Source organism: Eleutherodactylus coqui, chromosome 3 (assembly GCF_035609145.1).
Source record: "Eleutherodactylus coqui strain aEleCoq1 chromosome 3, aEleCoq1.hap1, whole genome shotgun sequence".
Lineage (NCBI taxonomy): Eukaryota > Metazoa > Chordata > Amphibia > Anura > Eleutherodactylidae > Eleutherodactylus > Eleutherodactylus coqui.
In genome coordinates, this window is record NC_089839.1 from 311,502,665 (window position 1) to 311,528,241 (window position 25,577).

General features: G+C 48.0%; 1 protein-coding gene across 9 annotated transcripts in view; it reads left to right on the forward strand.

Moving 5' to 3' along the window:
* The window catches only part of SZT2 (SZT2 subunit of KICSTOR complex), a 178,938-nt gene that overhangs the window by 128,411 nt on the left and 24,950 nt on the right, over window positions 1-25,577 (forward strand). For 3 of the 9 annotated variants that reach the window (XM_066597912.1, XM_066597916.1, XM_066597915.1), the window contains 19 exons: window positions 526-644; window positions 724-888; window positions 1,897-1,975; window positions 2,136-2,321; window positions 2,404-2,589; window positions 5,717-5,880; window positions 6,143-6,303; window positions 6,382-6,479; window positions 7,278-7,410; window positions 9,006-9,136; window positions 11,321-11,451; window positions 11,545-11,727; window positions 12,385-12,646; window positions 14,000-14,079; window positions 15,616-15,738; window positions 15,856-16,058; window positions 16,534-16,612; window positions 17,289-17,372; window positions 17,455-17,529. In XM_066597912.1, the coding sequence (XP_066454009.1) occupies window positions 526-644; window positions 724-888; window positions 1,897-1,975; window positions 2,136-2,321; window positions 2,404-2,589; window positions 5,717-5,880; window positions 6,143-6,303; window positions 6,382-6,479; window positions 7,278-7,410; window positions 9,006-9,136; window positions 11,321-11,451; window positions 11,545-11,727; window positions 12,385-12,646; window positions 14,000-14,079; window positions 15,616-15,738; window positions 15,856-16,058; window positions 16,534-16,612; window positions 17,289-17,372; window positions 17,455-17,529 (2,642 nt within the window). The remainder of the gene's footprint in view (window positions 1-525; window positions 645-723; window positions 889-1,896; window positions 1,976-2,135; window positions 2,322-2,403; window positions 2,590-5,716; window positions 5,881-6,142; window positions 6,304-6,381; window positions 6,480-7,277; window positions 7,411-9,005; window positions 9,137-11,320; window positions 11,452-11,544; window positions 11,728-12,384; window positions 12,647-13,999; window positions 14,080-15,615; window positions 15,739-15,855; window positions 16,059-16,533; window positions 16,613-17,288; window positions 17,373-17,454; window positions 17,530-25,577) is intronic. The other 6 variants (XM_066597920.1, XM_066597919.1, XM_066597921.1 and 3 more) reach the window with 3 other exon arrangements.

Genomic DNA, 25,577 nt, shown 5'->3' on the forward strand with positions numbered 1-25,577 from the left:
GGGGGTCCATTACTTTTACATTGTGTATTTTTTTTATACTCGCTCGCTCTCCTGCGTTCTGACCCGCTGAAGTCCACATGCGGCATGAAAATCTGACTGGAGGGTTCGGGGGCAGGCGAGTATAAAAAATACATTACTCAGCTGCCCGTCGCCTCCGCTAACAGCACTATAACTTAGTTTGTGGGGTTATTGGGAGCTGACAAGTTCCCTTTAAGGGGTTAAGAAAAAGTGTTACATAGTTGCACTCATTGTTGTTAATAACACTGGAAGAAGAAGTCGTTACATCACTCTGCCATGAATGATCTGATCGGTCCAATGATGGGTATCCAGTTGCAGTAGTTTGATGACACATGGCGCGGCGGCCTGTATGTGATCCGTGCTCACAACATACATGAACCTCACCGGGACAGTTATCTGTTCGGAGATCTCATGTAGAGGTTTGGGACCGCAGAGACCATAAGACGGCTCCACCAGGAAACGCCTGATCCTCTATAGATATGACTCCCGCGTTTATCATGTCTGCAGGCTCCGAGATCACCGATGACTTGGTGAAGGTTCTCCGGAAGCGTCTGGATGAGGCCACGCTTGACATCATCACGGTCATGCTGCAGAGGAATTGTAAGCTCACACCGGCAGATGTAGAGGTGAGAACCAGGCATGGGGGAGCTACATCCGGCGTGCGCCGACGCGACCCGTAATAACTTATTATATAACCCATAATAGTTTATCCAGCCGAGGGGAACGCCACCGACGGAGGTCTTACAGTTCACCATCCCCCAGGCTTCGCTGCCCTGTCTGCACGCCATGGCCTACTACCTGCGCCAGAATCTGCTCATCTTCCTCCATACGCCAAAGTACACGGATAGTAACGGGGAACATCACTTCCAGGTGAGCGGTCACCATAACCGCGCGTCTCCATAGCAACAAGAGTCTGTTATAGGTTAAGTGGCTTTATCATGTAATACTATATCCTATAGTGCCCTATATAAGAACAGTGGCTTATAGCAACAGCTGCGAGGGATATTATACTAACCCGCACCAATAACATCACACAGAGGACGTGTAGGTGCGTCCTGTAATTATGTGCCGCCCAGACCCTCCGCGCCCTTCACCTATCATGGACAGCTGCTGTGTATAACAGCAGGTTGGTCAGCGGATCGTTGGTGAGGGGGAATGAGATGGAATATATAGAATATAGTGGATAGAGCAAGCATGTGAGATATGAGAGAGCAAGTGAAATATGTGAGCGGAGGCGAGGGAGCGAGATATAGGAGAAGGGGACGAGGGAGAAAGATATAGGAGAAGGGGGACGAGGAGAGCGAGATGTAGGGGAAGGGGACGAGGAGAAAGATATAGGAGAAGGGGGCGAGGGGAGCGAGATATAGGGGAAGGGGACGAGGGAGAAAGATATAGGAGAAGGGGGTGAGGGAGCGAGGTGTAGGAGAAGGGGGCAAGGGAGAAAGATATAGGAGAAGGGGGCAAGGGAGTGAGAGGCGGGTGAAGGGGGTGAGGGAGCGAGATGAGCGAGGTGTGGGAGAACGGGGTGAGGGAGCGAGATGTAAGAGAAGGAGGCGAGGAAGATATGAGAGAGAGGTGCAAGGGGAGTGAGATATAAGAGAAGGGGATGAGAGAGCAATAAAGATAGTAGAGAGGGCAAGCAAGATATGGGCAAGGGAGATATGAGAGAAGATAGCAAGTGAGCAAGGTGAATAGGAGCTAAGGGGGCAAGTAATTGAGATATGAGAGCGAGCCCCTTCTGCTTTGGGTCGCTATGTTTGATTGGCAGGGCTCAGTCCATGCTGAGTCGGCAGCCGCCCCTACACGAGGCTCCGGATGTTTCCGCTGTCTGATCCCTTCATCTCGGATTTGTACTGAAATCTGACTTTGTCTTTGCAGCATTATTACCACCACTCCCTCCCGGAGCTGGACCTCTTCCTGTATAATAAGCCTGGTGGACAGGGCACCGGAGGGAAAGGTAAAACGTGTTCGCGTCCCGTGTTACAGGTCTTGTCGTCTGCCACTACCTGATGCATCACCCGGGCTCCCATCCCTGATCTTACGATTCCTCAGTGTATTACGTTATTGTACTTTCCTCTGGACGCCGGCTCTCCAGTAACGTCTTTCTGCCGTTTTAGGTATCGCCTGCATTGCGCTGTCATTTGTGGATCAGCATGGCGTTCTGGTGGCGCAGGCTTACGGCGAGCGCTCAGGACCGCCTCTTGCTTGCCCTTCCACTACATCTCATCTGCTCAGCGTTAGCACCTTCGAGTCTTTGACCAAAGTCAGCAGATATACACCGGATCCCAGCGCTGCTGACTCAGGTAGAGGGCGCCGCCGTTCGCCGTGGACACCGCTAGCGGTTTGCCGTATTCTGATGCTATGTCTGTTGTTTCTACCTTCCAGCGCCTCTCACTTTGGTACGATTTGATATCTGGGAGAAGGGAAACATCAGCTCTTCCCAGTTGTCTGAGCGCCTCTCCAATTCTTTGCGCCACGCGCTCTGTGATGTCATCATCGAGTATCACATACTGCAGATGCCGCTCTGTGTGGACCCTATGAGCCCCGGAGACCTGGAAGCAACAACGAACGGTAATAATCAGCAAAGGGTCCTAGAAGTAGATGGGGTCACTGTGAGCGCAGGTCCCACTATAGGATGTCGGGCCCTCAGGCTGCCCACATGGAGTCTGTGTCTGACATCTGCTGGGGGTCATTCTGTAGGGCTCTGGCAGCTCCTCCTGTTCCATCAGTCCTGACGCTGGGGGTCATTCTGTAGGGCTCTGGCAGCTCCTCCTGTTCCATCAGTCCTGACGCTGGGGGTCATTCTGTAGGGCTCTGGAAGCTCCTCCGGTCATGATACTCTGGCGGGCTCAGGTGCCAGGTTGATGCCCTTCTGTCCCGCTCTCATCATGAAATAGCCCGTGATTTGCTCTATGCAGCAAATCTTGCTGTTGCCTCTCCGGCGCTTCTGTTGTCATTCAATTTGCCCCAAAGCAGGTGATCTGGATTCACAATCGCTTGTGCTTTCTAGGGCTAATGCCCACGGACGGATTTCTGCCGCATTCACGCGACGAAAATCCGCGGCTTTATCCCGCAGCTGTTAGATTCTATTAAACCTAATAGCTCAGTGTTCACGCTGCGGAAAGCGGGGCATGCTCTAATTGCTGCAGGAGAGCGCGCGGCCGGCTTCCATTGTGGTCAGCATAAGCTGTCCGTCACATGATACGTCCGCTGTAAGCACAGCGTCACCGCCCACTGCCGATGCATAATGCGCTGTACTGCGCATGCGTGCCGGCTCACCATGGGAGCACCGGCCGCAGCGGAAGAGCGAGCGGCTGGGCCGCTTCAAAACCCACAGCTAAGTGCCGCGTGTTTTGAAGCAGCGCTTCTCCCGGTGGAAATCTCGCGTTTTTTCGCTGTGGCCAAACCGCGAGATTTCCGCTGTGTGGGAACCCAGGCTTAGTGCTCGTTCCTACGGGCGTATTGTCACTACGTATATCCCACGGCGAATACACGGTGAATGGAATCAATGGACTCTTACTGATCCATACACACCGGTGTGTGGACACTGCGTATCAATACGCAAGAGAAATAAATGCCAGCAGGCTCTCTCTCTCTGCGTTCGTATGCAGCGTGAGCGCCGTACACTTGTATGGGCAGAGTGTTTACACTGGCAGACCTCACCGCTGGGTCATGAGCTTCTTGCTCAGCGGGGAGCGTTTACCCACAACAAGAAGCCCGCGATCCACTGATGGGTTTCAGGCTGACTGAAAATCAGCGCTAACCACGTGAACGACCAGGGAGCATTTTTTTTGCATTCACACCGCACGATTATCGCTCAAATTCCTTTGTTTGAACACATTTTGAGCGATCATCGCTCCGTGTAAATGGGCCTTAAGGGTGCATCGGGTACTCAGAGATGCTGGTGCAGCCATCTTTCTCTGTCCAGGCCCAGAGGGTCACTTTAAGTGACTTGGGTTATATTGTGATGCTTAACCCCTTAGTGACCGGGCTTTTTTGCTTTTTTCCATTTTTGTTTTTTCCTACTCCCTTTTAAAAAATCGTAGCTCCTTTATTTATCCATCGTCGCTGTTTGAGGGCTTGTTTTTTGCGGGACGAGTTGTATTTTTCAATGGCACTATTTATTGTACCATATAATGTACTGAAAAACTTTTTAAAAATTCTTAGCGGAGAGAAATGGAAAAAAAACCCGACATTCCATCATCTTTCGGTGCGTCCGGTTTCTACGGCGCACAAACTGCAACAAAAACGACCTGATATTTTTATTCTATGGGTCAGTACGATTGCTACGATACCAAACTTGTATAGTATTTTTTTTGCTGTAGTACTTGTATTTTTTTAAGATATTTAATTTTTTTCAATTATTTCCTGCGATCATTTTGTGCGCGCAATAACTTTTTTATTTTTCCGTCGACGTAGTTGAGCAAGGGCTCATTTTTTGCAGGATGTCCTGTAGTTTCCGATAGTATCAATTTGGAACACATATGACTTTTTGATCGCTTTTTATTGCGTTTTTTCTGGGAGACAGCGTAACTAAAAAAATGCATTTCTGGCGTTCTTTATTTTTTTTTTCGGACGATGTTCACCATGCAGAAAAAATAATGCACTACTTTGATAGATCGGACTTTTACGGACGCGGCGATACCAAAAACATATTTTTATTTTATGATTTAGCTTTTTTAATAATAGATATGGCAAAAGGGGGGTGATTTAAACTTTTATAACTTTTTTTTTTTTTTTTTACAATTTAAAAAACTTTATTAATCTTTTTTTTAACTTTACTTTGAAGTCCCCCTGGGGGACTTTAACATGCGATGCTTTGATCGCTCCTGCAGTATGACATAATGCTATAGCATTACGTCATACTGCTTTTTTACAGGCAGTCTTTCAAGCCACCCTGTGTGGATGACTTGATAGGCAGTCTGGTAAGGCAGCCCTGGGGCCATTCATTAGGCCCCCGGCTGCCATGACACCTGCATGGATCCCCCGATCTCACTGCGGGGGGGCCGTGCGGGACCCCCAAACAGCGTTCGGGGCATTTAAAGGGTTAATAGCCGCGAACGGCCGAGCGCGGCTATTGCCCACGGGTGTCAGCTGTAATAAACAGCTGATGCCCGCGCTGTATTGAGGGAGATAGCGGCGCTACCTCTCTCCATACACGTCCTGCAGCTGCAGGACGTAAAAACACTATGGCCCGGTCGTTAAGGGGTTAAAGGGATTCTCCAGGACTTAACTCTTGATCACATATCTCCAGCCATAGTTGATCGCTGGGTCTGCTGCTCGGGATGCCTGCGGTACAACTGATATCGCATCCACTGTCATTGCGAATACTGCCGCAAGCTGATACCGCAAGTTTGTATCGCATTGAATTCAATGAGAACTGCACTTGCATTACGAACTGCTGCCCTCCGGACGAAGCCGTCAGCTTCCAGCTCTGTTGACATTGAGTGTGATCGTCGAGGATAGATCATCAATTATAAAGTCTCGGACGGCCCCTTTAAGAAATCCTGAAATATTTTGTTGAGCAGTGTGCATATATCTATACCTTTCATAGCACTGAATAATAAATCCTTTATCCTTGAGCTCCCCCTAGTGGTGGCTGCAGGAAGCCCAAAATTCTGTCATTTAACTCTGTTGTGTACAATGTTTAGAAGTGTCCATGACCGACATATATCTGCCTTGTTTGTTCTGCTTGCAGGAAAGGGCCCCTCGCAGTCTCTTCCAGATATGAACGGATTGGCTCAGTCATCCAGCAAGCCCCGCCCTTCCCCTGTAAGCCTTCCGCCATCGGCGTTGCCTTCCAGCACAGACCCAAGTACCCCTCCCAGCAAAGCTGGGCGCAGGAGCTTCTGGGATATGCTGGTAAGGATGCCGCTATTTGTCATTCACGCTAAAATGTTTGAAACTTTATTAAAGGGTGTGTAGACTTTTGCAACTTATACATCGGAACTGGAAAAAGGAAGGAACTCTGCAATTACTCTTGATTTAAAATTTGTCTGAAGACTTTAGCAATCAATATTTTTTTCATTAGATTCATTGAAGCAAAGAAAAAAATGTTGCAAAAGTCTCCACACCCTTTATATGAATGCATGAAATCTGCTGCCATGTCTTCTGCTAATTCCAGAGTAAGCCTGACAGTGCGGAGCTCGGTCCCCCGAAAACCACCGACGATATAGTCTGTGAACGAACTGAAGAGCCGCGAACGAGGCGACGGCACAAGACCGAGAGCCTGAAGGCTCCGAGCTGTCCGGACAGGCCCGGGATCAGCCTGGAGCATGCTCAGAGGTAGCGTCTCTCAGCAGCAGGCCTGCAGAAACCTCATATGTCCGGACTCACAATCCTCTTTATCTGTGCCCCATGCAGGAAGCGCCAGGCACAGCTGGATGAGGGCGATGTGGGCACCCTGCACCAGTTATACAGCCACACCTGCCTGCAGTGGATGAACTTCATGAGTCAGCTAGGTAGGTGCAGGAGATGCCAGATCTGCCTTTTTCTCATTTTCAGCTGTCAGATTAAGGATTAATCCCAAAATTGACTTTTATAACCTTTTTATAGGATACATCATAAAAGTCTGATTGGGACCCTCTTGATCCTGAGAGCGGGGGTCCCGTGTCCTACTTTCCTCCACACTCTGGACTCCCGCAGTAAGGTGAAGAGTGAATGGAATGGCGGTTGCACATGCGCTGTGCCGCTGTATTCATACTCAATGGGGCCGACAGGAAGAGCCGAGTGCAAGCGCCCTGCTGTCTCTGGCAGTCCCACTGAGGATGGGTAGAGTAGATCTGTGCATTGCCGCTCCATTTAGTGGCCTCCTCTGTGCGGGGAGTCCATAGTGAGGAGGAGAGCGGCCACGTGACCCCCATTATCAGGTTCGAGATAGTTCGAGACAGAGATACTTGCCCCTCCGCAGCCGCTGGGATCCAGCTCTGCAGATTCCTGTGGATCTGGTGGCCGCTGCAGCCCGTTCTCCTGGCATCTGCCTAACACCCTGAGCGCCATGATGCCAGGAGTACAAGAACAGGACACTGCAGCCTCTCATTGGCTGTGGCAGTCACATGATTTTCTGTGACGTCATCTGTCACAACAAACAGCAGGACCAGAGCAGGACTGCAGCCCCCGGATCCTGGCACCCGCCGAGTGGTAAGCATGACCCTCGTTTAGTATTTTCACACCAGGGCTCCTATTGAAAGGGGGTTGTACAGTAACTGGACAACCCCTTTAAGTGATGACATCTCTGAACTTCTTTCTGCCTCCTGCAGGGTGTCCGTCCATTCAGCTCTGCTCCGCTCAGACCGTTTCTCGGTTCCTTCTTCCATCTGTTCTGACTGAACTTTTCAATATCATCACATCCCTGGCCAGCGACACCAGCGTCCGAGTGTTCGAAAAAAGCAAGTAAGTTGTAGCCTACTTGTGGACAGGGAGGAGGTGAATTCAAAGTGGTGAGGGTCGGGGGTGGGGTTATTATTTTACTCATTACACAAACTTAATTGCTGCATCCAATTCAAGTGGTTTTCTGAGGTTAAAAAAAGTGTGGGCGGAGGATGGCATGAAATAAAGAAATAAGCCACACCTCTCCTTAGTTGTCCCCGCCCCCTCAGTCCCTGCCCCCCTGATCCCAGAAGCAGCTGCCATGTGTGAACATTGATTCTATCATGAATTGCACATGACTGTTGAAGCCACCCATTGGCTGAGTAGTCATGTACACAATGAAGGTCACATGATCTCCACGGCTTCTTCAGGATCGGGGCAGCAGGGACAATTAAATGGAATCCACCATCAAATTTTTGCAATGCAATCCACTATAAACCCTTAACAGCGCTGCTAATGAGATTTCCTTAAGGCCCATTTACACAACGATTATTGCTCAAAAGTCGCTCAAAAGCCATCTTTTGAGTAATATTCGCTGTCTAAACTCCTGCCCATCATGCACTTTTCGTGCACTATTCGTTTATCTCTGACTTCTAGTCAGCCTGAAGTCAGGGATGAGCCCTATCAGCGCCACACGCTGAGTTCTCAGCTGGATAGCACTGATAGTATTTTCTTAGCTTAATGCAGATAACAGACCTCCAGCTGTCATCTGCATACAGCAGGAGCCTTCATTTACACGCTAATGAACTCTTAAGTAGCTAATTAGCTACTTAAGAGTTTATGCAAAGTGATCGCTCAGAACGGTCACTCAAACTGCCATCTGAGCGAATTTTGAGCGATCATCTTTCAGTGTTAATGGGCCTTTATCGCTAATTAGTTCTGTATTCCATGTCTCGGCAACTTTACCATCTACTTTTGAAGTTTTCCAGCACTGTATTAAAATGAGTTGAAGAGATGTTCCCCTCAGCGCCGTGCAGGATCGCTCCTGTTCTTGATCGGCGTCCATACTGACTTCTCTTCTGCGCTGTAATCCCACACAGTTGCCGTAGCAAACCTTGTCCGTTCCCGTGCGTCTCAGCTCTCCCTTACTTGCAGAGACTTCAGTGGCGTACTGCGCATGCGCCTTGAGGAGCATTACTCCCACAGTCCTCTGACCTCGGACGCAGTGGGACTAACGATCCTCAAGGCGTCTGTGCAGTACGCTGCTGAAGTTTCAGCTAGTAAAGGAGAGCTCGGGGCGCCGGCAGGGTTTGCTATGGCGCCTGCGCGGGATTACAGCCAAGAAGAGAAATCCATATGTCTGACAATCCAGTACCAGCGTGCGGGGCGCGGCGCTGAGGGAAAAATTGGAGTCTTTTCTGCAAAATATGACGCTTTTCAGCTCATTGGAAAACTTAGAAAGCAGATTGTAGAGGAACCGCGGCTCGGAGTACAACGCCAATAGCGAAGGAAATCTCATGAGCGGCGCTGGTAGATTTTATCACGGATCATTGTAAGAGTTAATGACGGGTTCACTTTAAGGAGGTGAATTTGCCTTCATTTTGCACAATGCCCCGCCCCTAAAATGTTTTCCTTCAGTCTCGAACAACACGTTTTTTAATTCTATGATTTTTTTTTAGCAGTGGCCTAGAAGGTCCGGCATTTGTGCCTTTCTCTATAAACCAGCAGAGTCCATCTCAACCGGCGGCGGTCCGTGAGCTGATACTATTGGGGCGTAACTTTCGCCAGTGGAGATACAACACCGAACAAGGTGAGGTTCCTGTATACACTGAGAGTAACCAAACCACCTCCAATACTAATACAGATACGAGCAGCAGGAAGGTATTGGTGGGTGTCAGAATATGTTATGGACCTTGTAAAGGGATTGTACCAAAAACACTGCTGAGACCTTCACTAATCCCCTCTTCTCATCACTGTGGGCTCACTGCACCTTCAGTAGTGTCACATGCAGTAGCAGTCACACATGTGCAGCACCGCTCCATTCATTTCACCGGGACTCATGGAAACAGTACCAATGCTCAGCTATCTCCGGCAGTCCCATTGAAAACGAATGGAGTGACACTGCTCCATCTAATCTCCTCCTCACTTCGGGGGGTGCAGTGAAGAAGAGAAGAAGACATGGGACCCTTGTTTGCAGTGAAACGCCTACCAATCGGACTTACAGCACCTATGTGATGGAGTGGTTTTTGGTACAACCCCTTTAAATGAGACGTCCGATATGGAGATTAAAGGGGGTCTTCGGGGCCTAGGAACAGGAAATAAAATAAGCCATACTCTCCTCCTTAAGTAGCCCTCGGTCCAGCATAGGAGCCTTGGTCCATGCTGCGATCCCAGTGGTCACATGCTGTTCATGGCAGTCTCACTTCTGAAGCCTGTGATTGGCTGAACAGCACATGGAAGGGCACATGACTGCTGCACCTTTATCTGGAGCGCAGGAGTCGAGGAGGCTATTCAAGAGGCAAGTTTGGCTTTTTTTTTTTTGCACCATTCCCTGCCCCCTGCCAGAAGACCCCTTTAATTCTACATGTGAACTTTTAAACGCTGATCAGATGTGGGTGTACTATAAGCTGATATACCACTGTGTATCCATATAGTACATACTGTTACATGCACACTACTGACCACAACACATCCCCTCCGACTGATGATGGGGAATGTTCTCTTTACTCCCAGCGTATACAAGGGATGATGAGGGCTGCAAGCTGACAACGTGTAAGTTTCCTCTAAAGTAAACCCTGTATATGTTGTTTGCACAGCTGGGCGTGTGTTTATGTGAGGAATCTCTGGCCTGGCAGGTTTCTAATCAGTGTGAAGATAAGCCATTGTCTTCTGCGGCACAAGTAAATAAGTAGCCATTGTGTTTATGCAAGGCAAACAATCAGAAGGCCCGTTTACATGTGATGATTATCGCTCAAAATCCGTTCAAACGGGCGAAAGTGAGCGCTAATCATTGCGTGTAAAAGTGCAGCCACGGTGCGCTCTCCGCTCACTTGTCTTTTAGCACTGAGTTTCAGACGACATAAAAATGGTTGTTAGTTTGTTTGCTTTTCGCTTCATTTAAATGGTATTCCTTCAGTCAGACAAGTGAACGAATGGCGCTCAATGGCCGCACGTTTACATTTAATGACTATTGCTCACTTTTACCCGATTGAGCAAATTGTGAGCGATAATCGTAACGTGTAAATGGGCCTTTAATGAGATGATGGCTGACTCCACCCTCTGATAGTGAGATGACTCTGAACCCACCCTTTGATAGTCAGATTTCACAGAATCTTTCCTCTAATGATAATGAGATTACTCTAAACCGACTTTCTAATGATAATGAGATGACTGCTGACCCCGCCTACTCTGATAATGAGATTGCTCTTCAGACCGCGCCCTCTAATAATGAGATAACTGCTGACCCCGCCCTCTAATGATAATGAGATTCCCCTGCAAGATGGTTCCAATCCTGCCCTCTAATCATGATATGTTTTCTGACCCCGCCCTCTAATGCTAATGAGATGACTCCACTGACCCCGCCCTCTAATGCTAATGAGATGACTCCACTGAATCCGCCCTCTAATGATAATGAGATTACTGCTGACCCCGCCCTCTAATCATGACATGATTTCTGACCCCGCCCTCTAATCATGACATGATTTCTGACCCCGCCCTCTAATCATGACATGATTTCTGACCCCGCCCTCTAATCATGACATGATTTCAGACCCCACCCTCTTATGCTAATGAGATGGTGTAGAAGAGCATTAGTAAAGCCCTGGATCAGCTCTGCCGGACTGCAGGGTTTCCCCCCGATACTTGGGGTATTCACCAGTTGTCTTTTGCCCGCTGTATTTGTGTTTGGTGCCCGGATGCCACACGAGAGTGAAAGGGATTTATAATTTAGTGGACCGTCTGCAGTTTCTTCTTACGGATTATTTTTGCATCGCAGCTCAGAAGGGATTCCAGCGCTTCGAGGCCATGGAGCTGGACCCCGCTGATCGACCGCTGGACCTGACTGCCTCGCCGCGGGGACTGGTGCCTCGACAAAGGTTCCTGATCATTGACATCCAGGACAAAAAGGTAACACTTCAGAGAACGGCATGCGTGATCGTCTCCAGATTTTCAGACTCCCGTCTCGGCCGGATTCACATCTCCGTTTTTCTTCTTGGTCAGCTGACCCTCTACACGTACAACTGGTCGCCAGACCTCGGCGCATCGCTGAGCCGCTCCCTGGTCCGTCTGATCCAGTGGCAGAATGCCCGGGCGCACGTGGTGCACTGTCTCCTGAGTCAGAAGCTGGGGCTCTTCCATCACTACTGCTTTTCAGACACCCCCTGGCACGAGGAGAGCAAGCAGGTAACTTGTTTCGTCCCTGTTAACCCCTTCAAGACCAAGCTGGCCTGTCCCTTAATGAGAAGGCCAAATTTTGGAACTTTGGTGTGTATCGCTTTAAGAGATAGTAACTCTGTAAAGGTTTTACCCATCCAAGTAATCCGGACCGCGGTTGTTCGTCACACGTTATACTTTATTTAGGTGGTAGAGCGATCAGATTCCACATCACTGCTGGTGGCTGCAGCGACATTGCAGTGACAAGAAGAGGGGGACGCCGGACCCCCTCTAGTTCCCAGGATCAGTGGGGGTCTCAGCGGTGAGATAGACCGGATAGGCAATAAGTCCATTTTGGTAAACCCCTCTGATTATCGTGTAATAAAAAGTTCATGAGTTTTCTAATAAGGTTCCTGATTCATTTCTTCATTGTCTTCAAGATCTCTGCTTGCTGTCAGTGACTAAAATGTCATTGTTTGCATTCAGAGCCCTAAAACCTCCCCTATCCCAGTCCAGCGTACACCGCTGCAGGAAGTGAAGTACAAAGTCTGTTAGGAAATGGCTGAACTTTTCGTTCTGCAATGTTTATGCTTTATGACAGGACGCCGGCCCTTTAAGCCAACCTTGCCTAGTTCACATATTATTTTACATATTGACTGTCACTGTTTTGTATCTTCTTCTTCTCAGGATCCCAACCCCTTCCTGAACTCCACCCTAGAAGTTGACGCTCTTATCAAAAGCCCCACCCCCCCACCTTACAAGGAGCAGACGCGGCTGGGAACCTCCGTCCGCAGTCTGCCGTCCATGCACTATCCCCCGGACATTGTGCCTTTCGATGAGGTTCTCAGGGACGTCCTCCCCATAAAGCCGATGCACCTATCTGTGGAGGCGGACACCGTCTCCCGCCATGGAGCGCAGTTTCTGGAGATTAAAAGTACCGAAAGAAGAGGTGAGAAGGGAAAGCAAAATGGACCGGAGAGACGGCGTGTAGGCGGGGCTCCATGGCGACAATAATATCACGGACTGTTCCGCCCGGCAGGTGATTTTTTTGCTATCATCGTACAACTTTTTCCATAGGGAAACCCATTAAGCCTCATTCACACGGGGCTGTTAGGTGGCGGATCCACATTGAATTTTTCCGAGTCGCCATCGAGCCCCGGCCCGCCGTCTGCTCCATTGACACCATAGCAGAACTCTGAGGTTGAGCCATTACTTATATGTGGATTTATCCCCAGTCAGTGTGGCAAATTTACATGCCGACCCCCGGCGCAATTTCGTTTTCATGAATTGACACGTCACTTCTCTTTTTTTTTCATGACACGACAATCCGTGTTACATGAACTGCGGCCGCGATGTCATAGCATTTACTGTAATGCTATAAGTCAGTGGAGTTTGTCTTGCGGTCTGTTGTAATTGCTCCGTGCAAATGGGGCCCAAGGTTGTGCCACGTAAGTCGCCATGGAACCATTACCCTAAAAAGGTATATAGATGAGGTCGTTCACAGCGCCGGGTTGGATTCCCATTAGAGGAGCCGCAAAATTAAAAAAACCCAAAAACCTCTGTTTTAAGCCCCATTGATTTCTGAGTTCCCGAGCCGTTCAGTTAGATTTACACTTTTTCTCCGAAAACAATAATGCAGACGTCTGCGGGATTATTTACATTAAGAAAACGGAAATCGTTGTTTTTAGCATTATACTCCGTGGGTGACGGGCGTGGATGCGAAGGCTCTCGGATGTCCATTTAACAGACCTGTTTTTTAAATGAGTTTGGCCGAGGGATTACCATTAAAATTTAACCTTTAGTATAACCTTAGTATAACCTGTGGTATATAGTCCTATACAAAGAAGAGGAGGGAGGGGGGCGAGGTAAAACTATCCCTAGTCTGACCGTACCAAAACAGCGTAACCGTCCTGACAAGGGCGATCCCAACAGAAAGCTCCTGTTATATTCTGGGAATACAGTAACTATCCCTCATTACCAATTCAATATCTGAATGTATAGCCGCCTGATTTCTGGAAGTATTAACTACACATCCGAATCACCTGGAAGCCAGGACTCGTGTACTAGAATAACCAACTGAGATACTTTATATAGGTCTAAATCAGTGATGGTGAACCTCATAGAGACCGAGTGCCCAAACCGATTATTTATCACAAAGTGCCAATGCGATCATTTACATGGGACGATTATCACTCGAAATTTGAATCGCCCCCCCCCCTCCCCCAGGGGTCGGGGTCTGGGTCATCTTGCGGTTATGGTCCTGTCTGTATAACTCTTAATCTTGGACACTTTTTTCTTGCAGAGGTGGAGAAGCAGCTGAAGATTGAGAACCTGTTTGTGACGTGGCAGCAGCGATCCGCGCAGTCTAACATGCCCATCAGCGTGAGTGGCGCTCCATCGCCGGTCTGTCGCTGCCAGACTTCATAGCAGTTTCCCACCAAAACCGTCTGCCTTCCTTCCACAGGTTTGGTGATAAGTGGTTGATCACGGGGGTCTGACCGCCGGGACACACAGGGATCATGAGGCTGGCTGTCCCGGGGCTCCCCTTGTGAATGGAGTGATGGTGCCCATGTCTGACCGCCCCACCACTCTCTTACTGCTGAGAGAAGCCATAGCGCGGCTGTCTCCTCAGTCCCATAGAGGTTAATGGCGCTGCGCTCACTTGTACACGCCACTGCTCCGGTCACTGGAGGAATTTGGTGCACGCTGTTCTTTTGGTCCTTGGGGGGTCCCTGGAGTTCGATCACCAGTGATACATTTATCAGTTATCCTGTGGATACCGGTAGGTAATAGAGGGTTTTGGTGGAATAACCTCTTTAAAGGGCCAGCGCCCTACTAATAGCATACAGGAGAGATGCACACCTGAGCACCGTGCTATGAAAACGTATTAGCCCCCTGTTGGTGCAGAGGTGCACTGCTAAATGATATCTCTTAATAATTAATCATTACCCAGCTGTGCAGTGGGTCCTACCCGGGCCATGCAGGGCACTGTCTGGGCACTGTATACATCAGAGTACAGTACCTGCCTGCTGCATGGCACTATTTGGGCACTGTATACATCAGAGTACAGTACCTGGCTGCTGCATGGCACTATCTGGGCACTGGATACATCAGAGTACAGTACCTGGCTGCTGCATGGCACTATCTGGGCACTGGATACATCAGAGTACAGTACCTGGCTGCTGCATGGCACTATCTGGGCACTGGATACCTTGGAGTACAGTACCTGGCTGCTCCATGGCACTATCTGGGCACTGTATACATCAGAGTACAGTACCTGGCTGCTGCATGGCACTATCTGGGCACTGGATACCTTGAAGTACAGTACATGGGTGCTGCATGGCACTATATGGGCACTGTATACATCAGAGTACAGTACCTGGCTGCTCCATGGCACTATCTGGGCACTGTATACATCAGAGTACAGTACCTGGCTGCTGCATGGCACTATCTGGGCACTGGATACCTTGAAGTACAGTACATGGGTGCTGCATGGCACTATCTGGGCACTGTATACATTAGAGTACAGTACATGGGTGCTGCATGGTACAATCTGGGCACTGTATACACTGGAGTACAATACATTGCACTATCTGGGCACTTTATACAGTGGGGTACAGTACATGGGTGCTGCATGGCACTACCTGGGCACTGTATACAGCGGGGTACAGTACATGGGTGCTGCATGGCACTGTTAGTGTAATGGATGGATTATTATAAATACTTTTATACTGTACCACAGTAGGATTGAGGCATCACCCTTTCTATATCTAGGTTATATCTGTTGCTCTCTGTTATCAGCCATCAGATTGAGGTAAAGAGCCGGCTGCCGTGCCCTCTGCGTGGCGTAGTGGACGGGTTATATGATCTGTATATATTCCTGCACTGATCTGCGGTATCTGATGTATCTCCCCGCAGGCTGCGGACCTCGACACCCTGAAGCAGTCCGCCCGGCTGGTCCATTACTGCGCCACCCCGCTGCTTTTTGATCCATCCTTTCAAGCGCAAGTCCAGAGTGACCAAGGCAGGAGCGAAGGAAAGGTGGGTTGTGGTTCCTCCAGCTCTGTATGCCCATGCTGGTACCTGCAGTACTACAACCCCCATCAGGCTGCAGGGGATTATGGGTGGATAGCACTACAGGTCACTGTTTTCTTCTAGAAGCGACATCGCTCCAATGACTCCGGCGCGTCCGGCCGGGACCGTAGTCACAGCTGTGATTCGGCAGACATGCCCCCCAGCAAAGCTAAAGAAGAGCCCTGGCTGCAGGAACTGTGCACCGCCTTCATGCAGCAGTACATCCAGTACCTGCAGAGCACGGGGTTCATACTGGTGCAGCTGCGCCCCGCCTCGCCCGCCCGCAGGTGAGTGCCCTGACCAGGAAGTGCATGGAAGAAATACTCTGCCGCTGCAGCCACAGCAGTCAATCTATATTACCCAGAGCGGTATTCACAATTCTATAGGCTTCAGAGCTGAAATCTCCCAGCATTCCTTGCTAGTTCACTGTATGCAGCAAGCTTATTTTGGAAGTATCATCTGACGTATTTAATATAGGAGCCCAGCAAAGCTGTTAAGGGGCTTAAGGCCCAATGCCCACTAGTAAGCGGGTCGGATTCTGCATGTGGATCCGCAGCGGAAGACCTATGGTGGTGGTGGTGGTGATGGTGGTGGTGATGGTGGTGGTGGTGGTGGTGGTGGTGGTGGTGGTGGTGGTGGTGGGGTAATGTTTTTCTAGAGCAGAGTCCGAATCTTCTCACAAGCTGCTTCTTTCTGTACCGACCACAACTGGTTATCCTCTGGCCGCCCCCGACTTACAGTCTGTATTACCTGTACTTGCAGCACGGCGCGGATCAGAGCGGTGGTCTCCTTGGCTCCAGAGAACAGACCTTCCAAGCCCAAGAATGAGGGCAGTCCTAAGGTAACTCCTCCTGTCACTCTAGGTGGAGCATCTCCTGTGTAACACTGCCCACCCGTCGCGTTCGTCGTAAGCACCCTGCAGTCTGTCGTTTTTAGCATCAATTCACACGGTGCATTTGATTAACCCCTTAGTGACGCTGCTTTTTTTGGGGGGTGTTTATGTTGTGTTTTTATTTTTTACGTCCCTGTAGGGGACTTGAACCAGCAATGCTCTGATAACATACTGCAGCGCTTCTGTACTGCGTCACAGACCATAGTAGACCCGGATTCCATTGTCTGGTGTTCGGTTGTCATGGCAACTCATCAGCCCTCCGTGATTACACGATGGAGGGCTAATGACGTCACGGAGGGAACAACCTTCCTCTGTGAGGCCTTTACATGCCGTGATCTCACTGATCCCCGCTGTTGCAGCTGGAGGCCGGCTGTCAGTCACAGCCGGGTCCCGCTGCAGATGGCGTAGGGTGTAAATGTACATCTAGGTCCTAGGCCAGGAAAGGGTTAAAGGGGACCTCAAATTTAGACCTTGGGGTCTATTGGCAAAAGGGGCCCCCAGTCCCTGCAGGATCCGGGCAACCCTGAACAGCTAACTGCTGAGCAAATAGAACAGCGCCCCCTTCGGTGATCCTCGGAAATGGCAGTAATAAGAATGATTCCTACATGATTGTGTCTCTACCCAGCAGAGTCCAGGTTCTACAGTCATCACCTATCACCTGCAGAGGGCGCTGCCTGGAGGAATCGTGCTCATGGAACTCTCCTTTCAGGTTGTACAGTGGCAGGGAATTGGGAATGCTGGGTGCAGTGGTGCTGGTCTCGTTGAGCTAATGATTTGTGTCTGTCCCGCAGGGATGTTACTTCTGTGTGAAGCAGTATGCTCTGGAATGTTCCCGTATACCGATGGGCCAGTCCGTCAACTCCCAGGTACTCAACACGTGCCGTACATATCAGTTATGGTCATTGTCACCGCTGCTCTCTAGTGATGGATAGGCTGCATTCTCAGTGATGTCACCGCTGCTCTCTAGTGATGGATAGGCTGCATTTTTAGTGATGTCACCGCTGCTCTATAGTGATGGATAGGCGGCATTCTCAGTGATGTCACCGCTGCTCTCTAGTGATGGATAGACTGCATTCTCAGTCATGTCACCGCTGCTCTCTAGTGATGGATAGGCTGCATTCTCAGTGATGTCACCGCTGCTCTCTAGTGATTTGATAGGTTGCATTCTCAGTGATGTCACCGCTGATCTCTAGTGAGTGGATAGGCTGCATTCTCAATGATGTCACCGCTGCTCTCTAGTGATGGATAGGCTACAATCTCAGTGATGTCACCGCTGCTCTCTAGTGATAGATAGCTTGCATTCTCAGTGATGTCACCGCTGCTCTTTTAGTGATTGGATATTCTGCATTTTTAGTAATGTCACCGCTGCCCTCTAGTGAATGGGTAGGCTGCATTCTGAGTAATGTCATCACTGCTCTCTAGTGAATGGATAAGGCAGCATTCTTAGTTATGTCGCAGCTGCTCTCTAGTGATTGGATAGGCTAAATTGTCAGTGATGTCACCGCTGCTCTATAGTGATGATTATGCTGCATTCTCAGTGATGTCACCGCTGCTTTCTAGTAATGAATAGGCTGCAATCTCAATGATGTCACTGCTGCTCTCTAGTGATTGGTTAAGGCTACATTCTTAGTTATGTCGCCTCTGCTCTCCAGTAAGTTGAGAAATTGTATTCTTAGTGATGTGACCGCTGATCTCTAGTGAGTCGATAGGCTGCGTTCTCAGTGATGTCACCGCTGCTCTCTAGTGATGGATAGGCTGCGTTCTCAGTGATGTCACTGCTGATCTCTAGTGAGTGGATAGGCTGCATGATTGGCCTTCACAAGATATGACATCACCATAAAGAGTAACCTCTGTGATTGTAAGTCTACCTGACATTGGCCCATAGTGTCCTCCGGCCCCCGCGCCCCTAGACCCATGCTGACCGCGGAGGATCGCACTGATTTTGTGGCTGACGCAGTTATGTCACATCTTCGCATTGGAGAAGGAATGAGCGGCCGGAGATGGGATGGACAGATGAGACTTCTGTACTTGGGACGGGGGAAGGGCTGGAGGGCGCGGATACGAGTGGCTGAACGCTCTTCTCCGTTGTGGGTATTTATCTTGCAGTAATGAGGTAAAGTGGCGTAGATTTATATCTCCGTAGACTCTCAGCGCTCCCGGCACCGGTGATCTGGGCGCTTCTCCTCCGTCTACACAGATGTTGTGATTACGCTTAATTGGCACCGTTGATTATCGCTGCATGAAAGGAGATCCGCACAAGGGATTTATTAGCTCTTAATTAATGTAACAATGTTTAGTTCAGGATGTGAAATTAACAGAGGTGTTACCTGCATCAGAACCCGGTGACCAAAACTGTATCCAGACCGGAGCGTGATGTGACAGGTTACATGTACAAAGTGGAGTCGCTGTGTACATACATTACTTATCCTGTACTGATCCTGAGTTACATCCTGTATTATACTCCAGAGCTGCACTCACTATTCTGCTGGTGGAGTCACTGTGTACATACATTACTTATCCTGTACTGATCCTGAGTTACATCCTGTATTATACTCCAGAGCTGCACTCACTATTCTGCTGGTGGAGTCACTGTGTACATACATTACTTATCCTGCAGTGATCCTGAGTTACATCCTGTATTATACTCCAGAGCTGCACTCACTATTCTGCTGGTGGAGTCACTGTGTACATACATTACTTATCCTGCACTGATCCTTAGTTACATCCTGTATTATACTCCAGAGCTGCACTCACTATTCTGCTGCTGGAGTCACTGTGTACATACATTCCTTATCCTGTACTGATCCGTAGTTACTTCCTGTATTATACCCCAGAGCTGCACTCACTATTCTGCTGGTGGAGTCACTGTGTACATACATTACTTATCCTGTAGTGATCCTGAGTTACATCCTGTATTATACTCCAGAGCTGCACTCACTATTCTGCTGGTGGAGTCACTGTGTACATACATTACTTATCCTGTACTGATCCTGAGTTACATCCTGTATTATACCCCTGAGCTGCACTCAGTATTCTGCTGGTGGAGTCACTGTGTACATACATTACTTATCCTGCACTGACCCTGAGTTACATCCTGTATTATCCTCCAGAGCTGCACTCACTATTCTGCTGGTGGAGTCACTGTGTACATACATTACTTATCCTGTACTGATCCTGAGTTACATCCTGTATTATACTCCAGAGCTGCACTCACTATTCTGCTGGTGGAGTCACTGTGTACATACATTACTTATCCTGCACTGACCCTGAGTTACATCCTGTATTATACTCCAGAGCTGCACTCACTATTCTGCTGGTGGAGTCACTATGTACATACATTACTTATCCTGTACTGATCCTGAGTTACATCCTGTATTATACTCCAGAGCTGCACTCACTATTCTGCTGGTGGAGTCACTGTGTACATACATTACTTATCCTGCACTGACCCTGAGTTACATCCTGTATTATACTGCAGAACTGCACTCACTATTCTGCTAGTGGAGTCACTGTGTACATACATTACTTACTACTTATCCTGTGCTGCTCCTGAGTTACATCCTGTATTATACTGCAGAGCTGCGCTCACTATTCTGCGGGTGGAGTCACTGTGTACACACATCACCTTATCCTGTACTGCTCCTGAGTTACATCCTGTATTATACTCCAGAGCTGCACTCACTATTCTGCTGGTGGAGTCACTGTGTACATACATTACTTATCGTGTACTGACCCTGAGTTACATCATGGATTATACTCCAGAGCTGCACTCACTATTCTGCTGGTGGAGTCACTGTGTACATACATTACTTATCCTGTACTGCTCCTAAGTTACATCCTGTATTATACTGCAGAGCTGCGCTCACTATTCTGCGGGTGGAGTCACTGTGTACATACATTACTTATCCTGTACTGACCCTGAGTTACATCATGGATTATACTCCAGAGCTGCACTCACTATTCTGCTGGTGGAGTCACTGTGTACATACATTACTTATCCTGTACTGCTCCTAAGTTACATCCTGTATTATACTCCAGAGCTGCGCTCACTATTCTGCGGGTGGAGTCACTGTGTACACACATCACCTTATCCTGTACTGCTGCTGAGTTACATCCTGTATTATACTGCAGAGCTGCACTCACTATTCTGCTGGTGGAGTCACTGTGTACATACATTACTTATCCTGTAGTGATCCTGAGTTACATCCTGTATTATACTCCAGAGCTGCACTCACTATTCTGCTGGTGGAGTCACTGTGTACATACATTACTTATCCTGCACTGATCCTTAGTTACATCCTGTATTATACTCCAGAGCTGCACTCACTATTCTGCTGCTGGAGTCACTGTGTACATACATTCCTTATCCTGTACTGATCCGTAGTTACTTCCTGTATTATACCCCAGAGCTGCACTCACTATTCTGCTGGTGGAGTCACTGTGTACATACATTACTTATCCTGTAGTGATCCTGAGTTACATCCTGTATTATACTCCAGAGCTGCACTCACTATTCTGCTGGTGGAGTCACTGTGTACATACATTACTTATCCTGTACTGATCCTGAGTTACATCCTGTATTATACTCCAGAGCTGCACTCACTATTCTGCTGGTGGAGTCACTGTGTACATACATTACTTATCCTGTAGTGATCCTGAGTTACATCCTGTATTATACTCCAGAGCTGCACTCACTATTCTGCTGGTGGAGTCACTGTGTACATACATTACTTATCCTGTACTGATCCTGAGTTACATCCTGTATTATACCCCAGAGCTGCACTCACTATTCTGCTGGTGGAGTCACTGTGTACATACATTACTTATCCTGCACTGACCCTGAGTTACATCCTGTATTATACTGCAGAACTGCACTCACTATTCTGCTAGTGGAGTCACTGTGTACATACATTACTTACTACTTATCCTGTGCTGCTCCTGAGTTACATCCTGTATTATACTGCAGAGCTGCGCTCACTATTCTGCGGGTGGAGTCACTGTGTACACACATCACCTTATCCTGTACTGCTCCTGAGTTACATCCTGTATTATACTCCAGAGCTGCACTCACTATTCTGCTGGTGGAGTCACTGTGTACATACATTACTTATCGTGTACTGACCCTGAGTTACATCATGGATTATACTCCAGAGCTGCACTCACTATTCTGCTGGTGGAGTCACTGTGTACATACATTACTTATCCTGTACTGCTCCTAAGTTACATCCTGTATTATACTGCAGAGCTGCGCTCACTATTCTGCGGGTGGAGTCACTGTGTACATACATTACTTATCCTGTACTGACCCTGAGTTACATCATGGATTATACTCCAGAGCTGCACTCACTATTCTGCTGGTGGAGTCACTGTGTACATACATTACTTATCCTGTACTGCTCCTAAGTTACATCCTGTATTATACTCCAGAGCTGCGCTCACTATTCTGCGGGTGGAGTCACTGTGTACACACATCACCTTATCCTGTACTGCTGCTGAGTTACATCCTGTATTATACTGCAGAGCTGCACTCACTATTCTGCTGGTGGAGTCACTGTGTACATACATTACTTATCCTGTAGTGATCCTGAGTTACATCCTGTATTATACTCCAGAGCTGCACTCACTATTCTGCTGGTGGAGTCACTGTGTACATACATTACTTATCCTGCACTGATCCTTAGTTACATCCTGTATTATACTCCAGAGCTGCACTCACTATTCTGCTGCTGGAGTCACTGTGTACATACATTCCTTATCCTGTACTGATCCGTAGTTACTTCCTGTATTATACCCCAGAGCTGCACTCACTATTCTGCTGGTGGAGTCACTGTGTACATACATTACTTATCCTGTAGTGATCCTGAGTTACATCCTGTATTATACTCCAGAGCTGCACTCACTATTCTGCTGGTGGAGTCACTGTGTACATACATTACTTATCCTGTACTGATCCTGAGTTACATCCTGTATTATACTCCAGAGCTGCACTCACTATTCTGCTGGTGGAGTCACTGTGTACATACATTACTTATCCTGTAGTGATCCTGAGTTACATCCTGTATTATACTCCAGAGCTGCACTCACTATTCTGCTGGTGGAGTCACTGTGTACATACATTACTTATCCTGTACTGATCCTGAGTTACATCCTGTATTATACCCCTGAGCTGCACTCAGTATTCTGCTGGTGGAGTCACTGTGTACATACATTACTTATCCTGCACTGACCCTGAGTTACATCCTGTATTATCCTCCAGAGCTGCACTCACTATTCTGCTGGTGGAGTCACTGTGTACATACATTACTTATCCTGTACTGATCCTGAGTTACATCCTGTATTATACTCCAGAGCTGCACTCACTATTCTGCTGGTGGAGTCACTGTGTACATACATTACTTATCCTGCACTGACCCTGAGTTACATCCTGTATTATACTGCAGAACTGCACTCACTATTCTGCTAGTGGAGTCACTGTGTACATACATTACTTACTACTTATCCTGTGCTGCTCCTGAGTTACATCCTGTATTATACTGCAGAGCTGCGCTCACTATTCTGCGGGTGGAGTCACTGTGTACACACATCACCTTATCCTGTACTGCTCCTGAGTTACATCCTGTATTATACTCCAGAGCTGCACTCACTATTCTGCTGGTGGAGTCACTGTGTACATACATTACTTATCGTGTACTGACCCTGAGTTACATCATGGATTATACTCCAGAGCTGCACTCACTATTCTGCTGGTGGAGTCACTGTGTACATACATTACTTATCCTGTACTGCTCCTAAGTTACATCCTGTATTATACTGCAGAGCTGCGCTCACTATTCTGCGGGTGGAGTCACTGTGTACATACATTACTTATCCTGTACTGACCCTGAGTTACATCATGGATTATACTCCAGAGCTGCACTCACTATTCTGCTGGTGGAGTCACTGTGTACATACATTACTTATCCTGTACTGCTCCTAAGTTACATCCTGTATTATACTGCAGAGCTGCGCTCACTATTCTGCGGGTGGAGTCACTGTGTACACACATCACCTTATCCTGTACTGCTGCTGAGTTACATCCTGTATTATACTGCAGAGCTGCACTCACTATTCTTCTGGTGGAGTCACTGTGTACATACATTACTTATCCTGCACCGACCCTGAGTTACATCCTGTATTATACTCTGGAGCTGCACTCACTATTCTGCTGCTGGAGTCACTGTGTACATTCATTACTTATCCTGTACTGCTCCTGAGTTACATACTGTTTTATGCCCCAGAGCTGCACTCACTATTCTGCTGGTGGAGTCACTGTGTACATATATTACTTATCCTGTACTGCTCCTGAGTTACATACTGTTTTATGCCCCAGAGCTGCACTCACTATTCTGCTGGTGGAGTCACTGTGTACATATATTACTTATCCTGTACTGACCCTGAGTTACATCCTGTATTATACTGCAGAGCTGCACTCACTATTCTGCTGCTGGAGTCACTGTGTACATACATTACTTATCCTGTACTGCTCCTGAGTTACATCCTGTATTATACTCCAGAGCTGCACCCACTATTCTGCTGGTGGAGTCACTGTGTACATACATTACTTATCCTGTACTGATCCTGGGTTACATCCTGTATTATACTCAAGAGCTGCACTCACTATTCTGCTGGTGGAGTCACTGTGTACATAGATTACTTATCCTGTACTGACCCTGAGTTACATCACGCATTATACTCCAGAGCTGCACTCACTATTCTGCTGGTGGAGTCACTGTGTAAATACATTACTTATCCTGTACTGACCCTGAGTTACATTGTGGATTATACTCCAGAGCTGCACTCACTATTCTGCTGGTGGAGTCACTGTGTACATACATTACTTATCCTGTACTGACCCTGAGTCACATCATGTATTATACTCCAGAGCTGCACTCACTATTCTGCTGGTGGAGTCACTGTGTACATACATTACTTACTACTTATCCTGTACTGCTCCTGAGTTACATCCTGTATTATACTGCAGAGCTGCGCTCACTATTCTGCGGATGGAGTCACTGTGTACACACATCACCTTATCCTGTACTGATCCTGAGTTACATCCTGTATTATACTCCAGAGCTGCACTCACTATTCTGCTGCTGGTGGAGTCACTGTGTACACACATCACCTTATCCTGTACTGCTGCTGAGTTACATCCTGTATTATACTCCAGAGCTGCACTCACTATTCTTCTGGTGGAGTCACTGTGTACATACATTACTTATCCTGCACTGACCCTGAGTTACATCCTGTATTATACTCTGGAGCTGCACTCACTATTCTGCTGCTGGAGTCACTGTGTACATACATTACTTATCCTGTACTGCTCCTGAGTTACATACTGTTTTATGCCCCAGAGCTGCACTCACTATTCTGCTGGTGGAGTCACTGTGTACATATATTACTTATCCTGTACTGACCCTGAGTTACATCCTGTATTATACTGCAGAGCTGCACTCACTATTCTGCTGCTGGAGTCACTGTGTACATACATTACTTATCCTGTACTGCTCCTGAGTTACATCCTGTATTATACTCCAGAGCTGCACCCACTATTCTGCTGGTGGAGTCACTGTGTACATACATTACTTATCCTGTATTATACCCCAGAGCTGCACTCACTATTCTGCTGCTGGTGGAGTCACTGCATAGATACATTACTTATCCTGTACTGCTCCTGAGTTACATCCTGTATTATACTGCAGAGCTGCACTCACTATTCTGCTGATGGAGTCACTGTGTACATACATTACTTATCCTGTACTGCTCCTGAGTTACATCCTGTATTATACTCCAGAGCTGCACCCACTATTCTGCTGCTGGAGTCACTGTGTACATACATTACTTATCCTGTACTGCTCCTGAGTTACATCCTGTA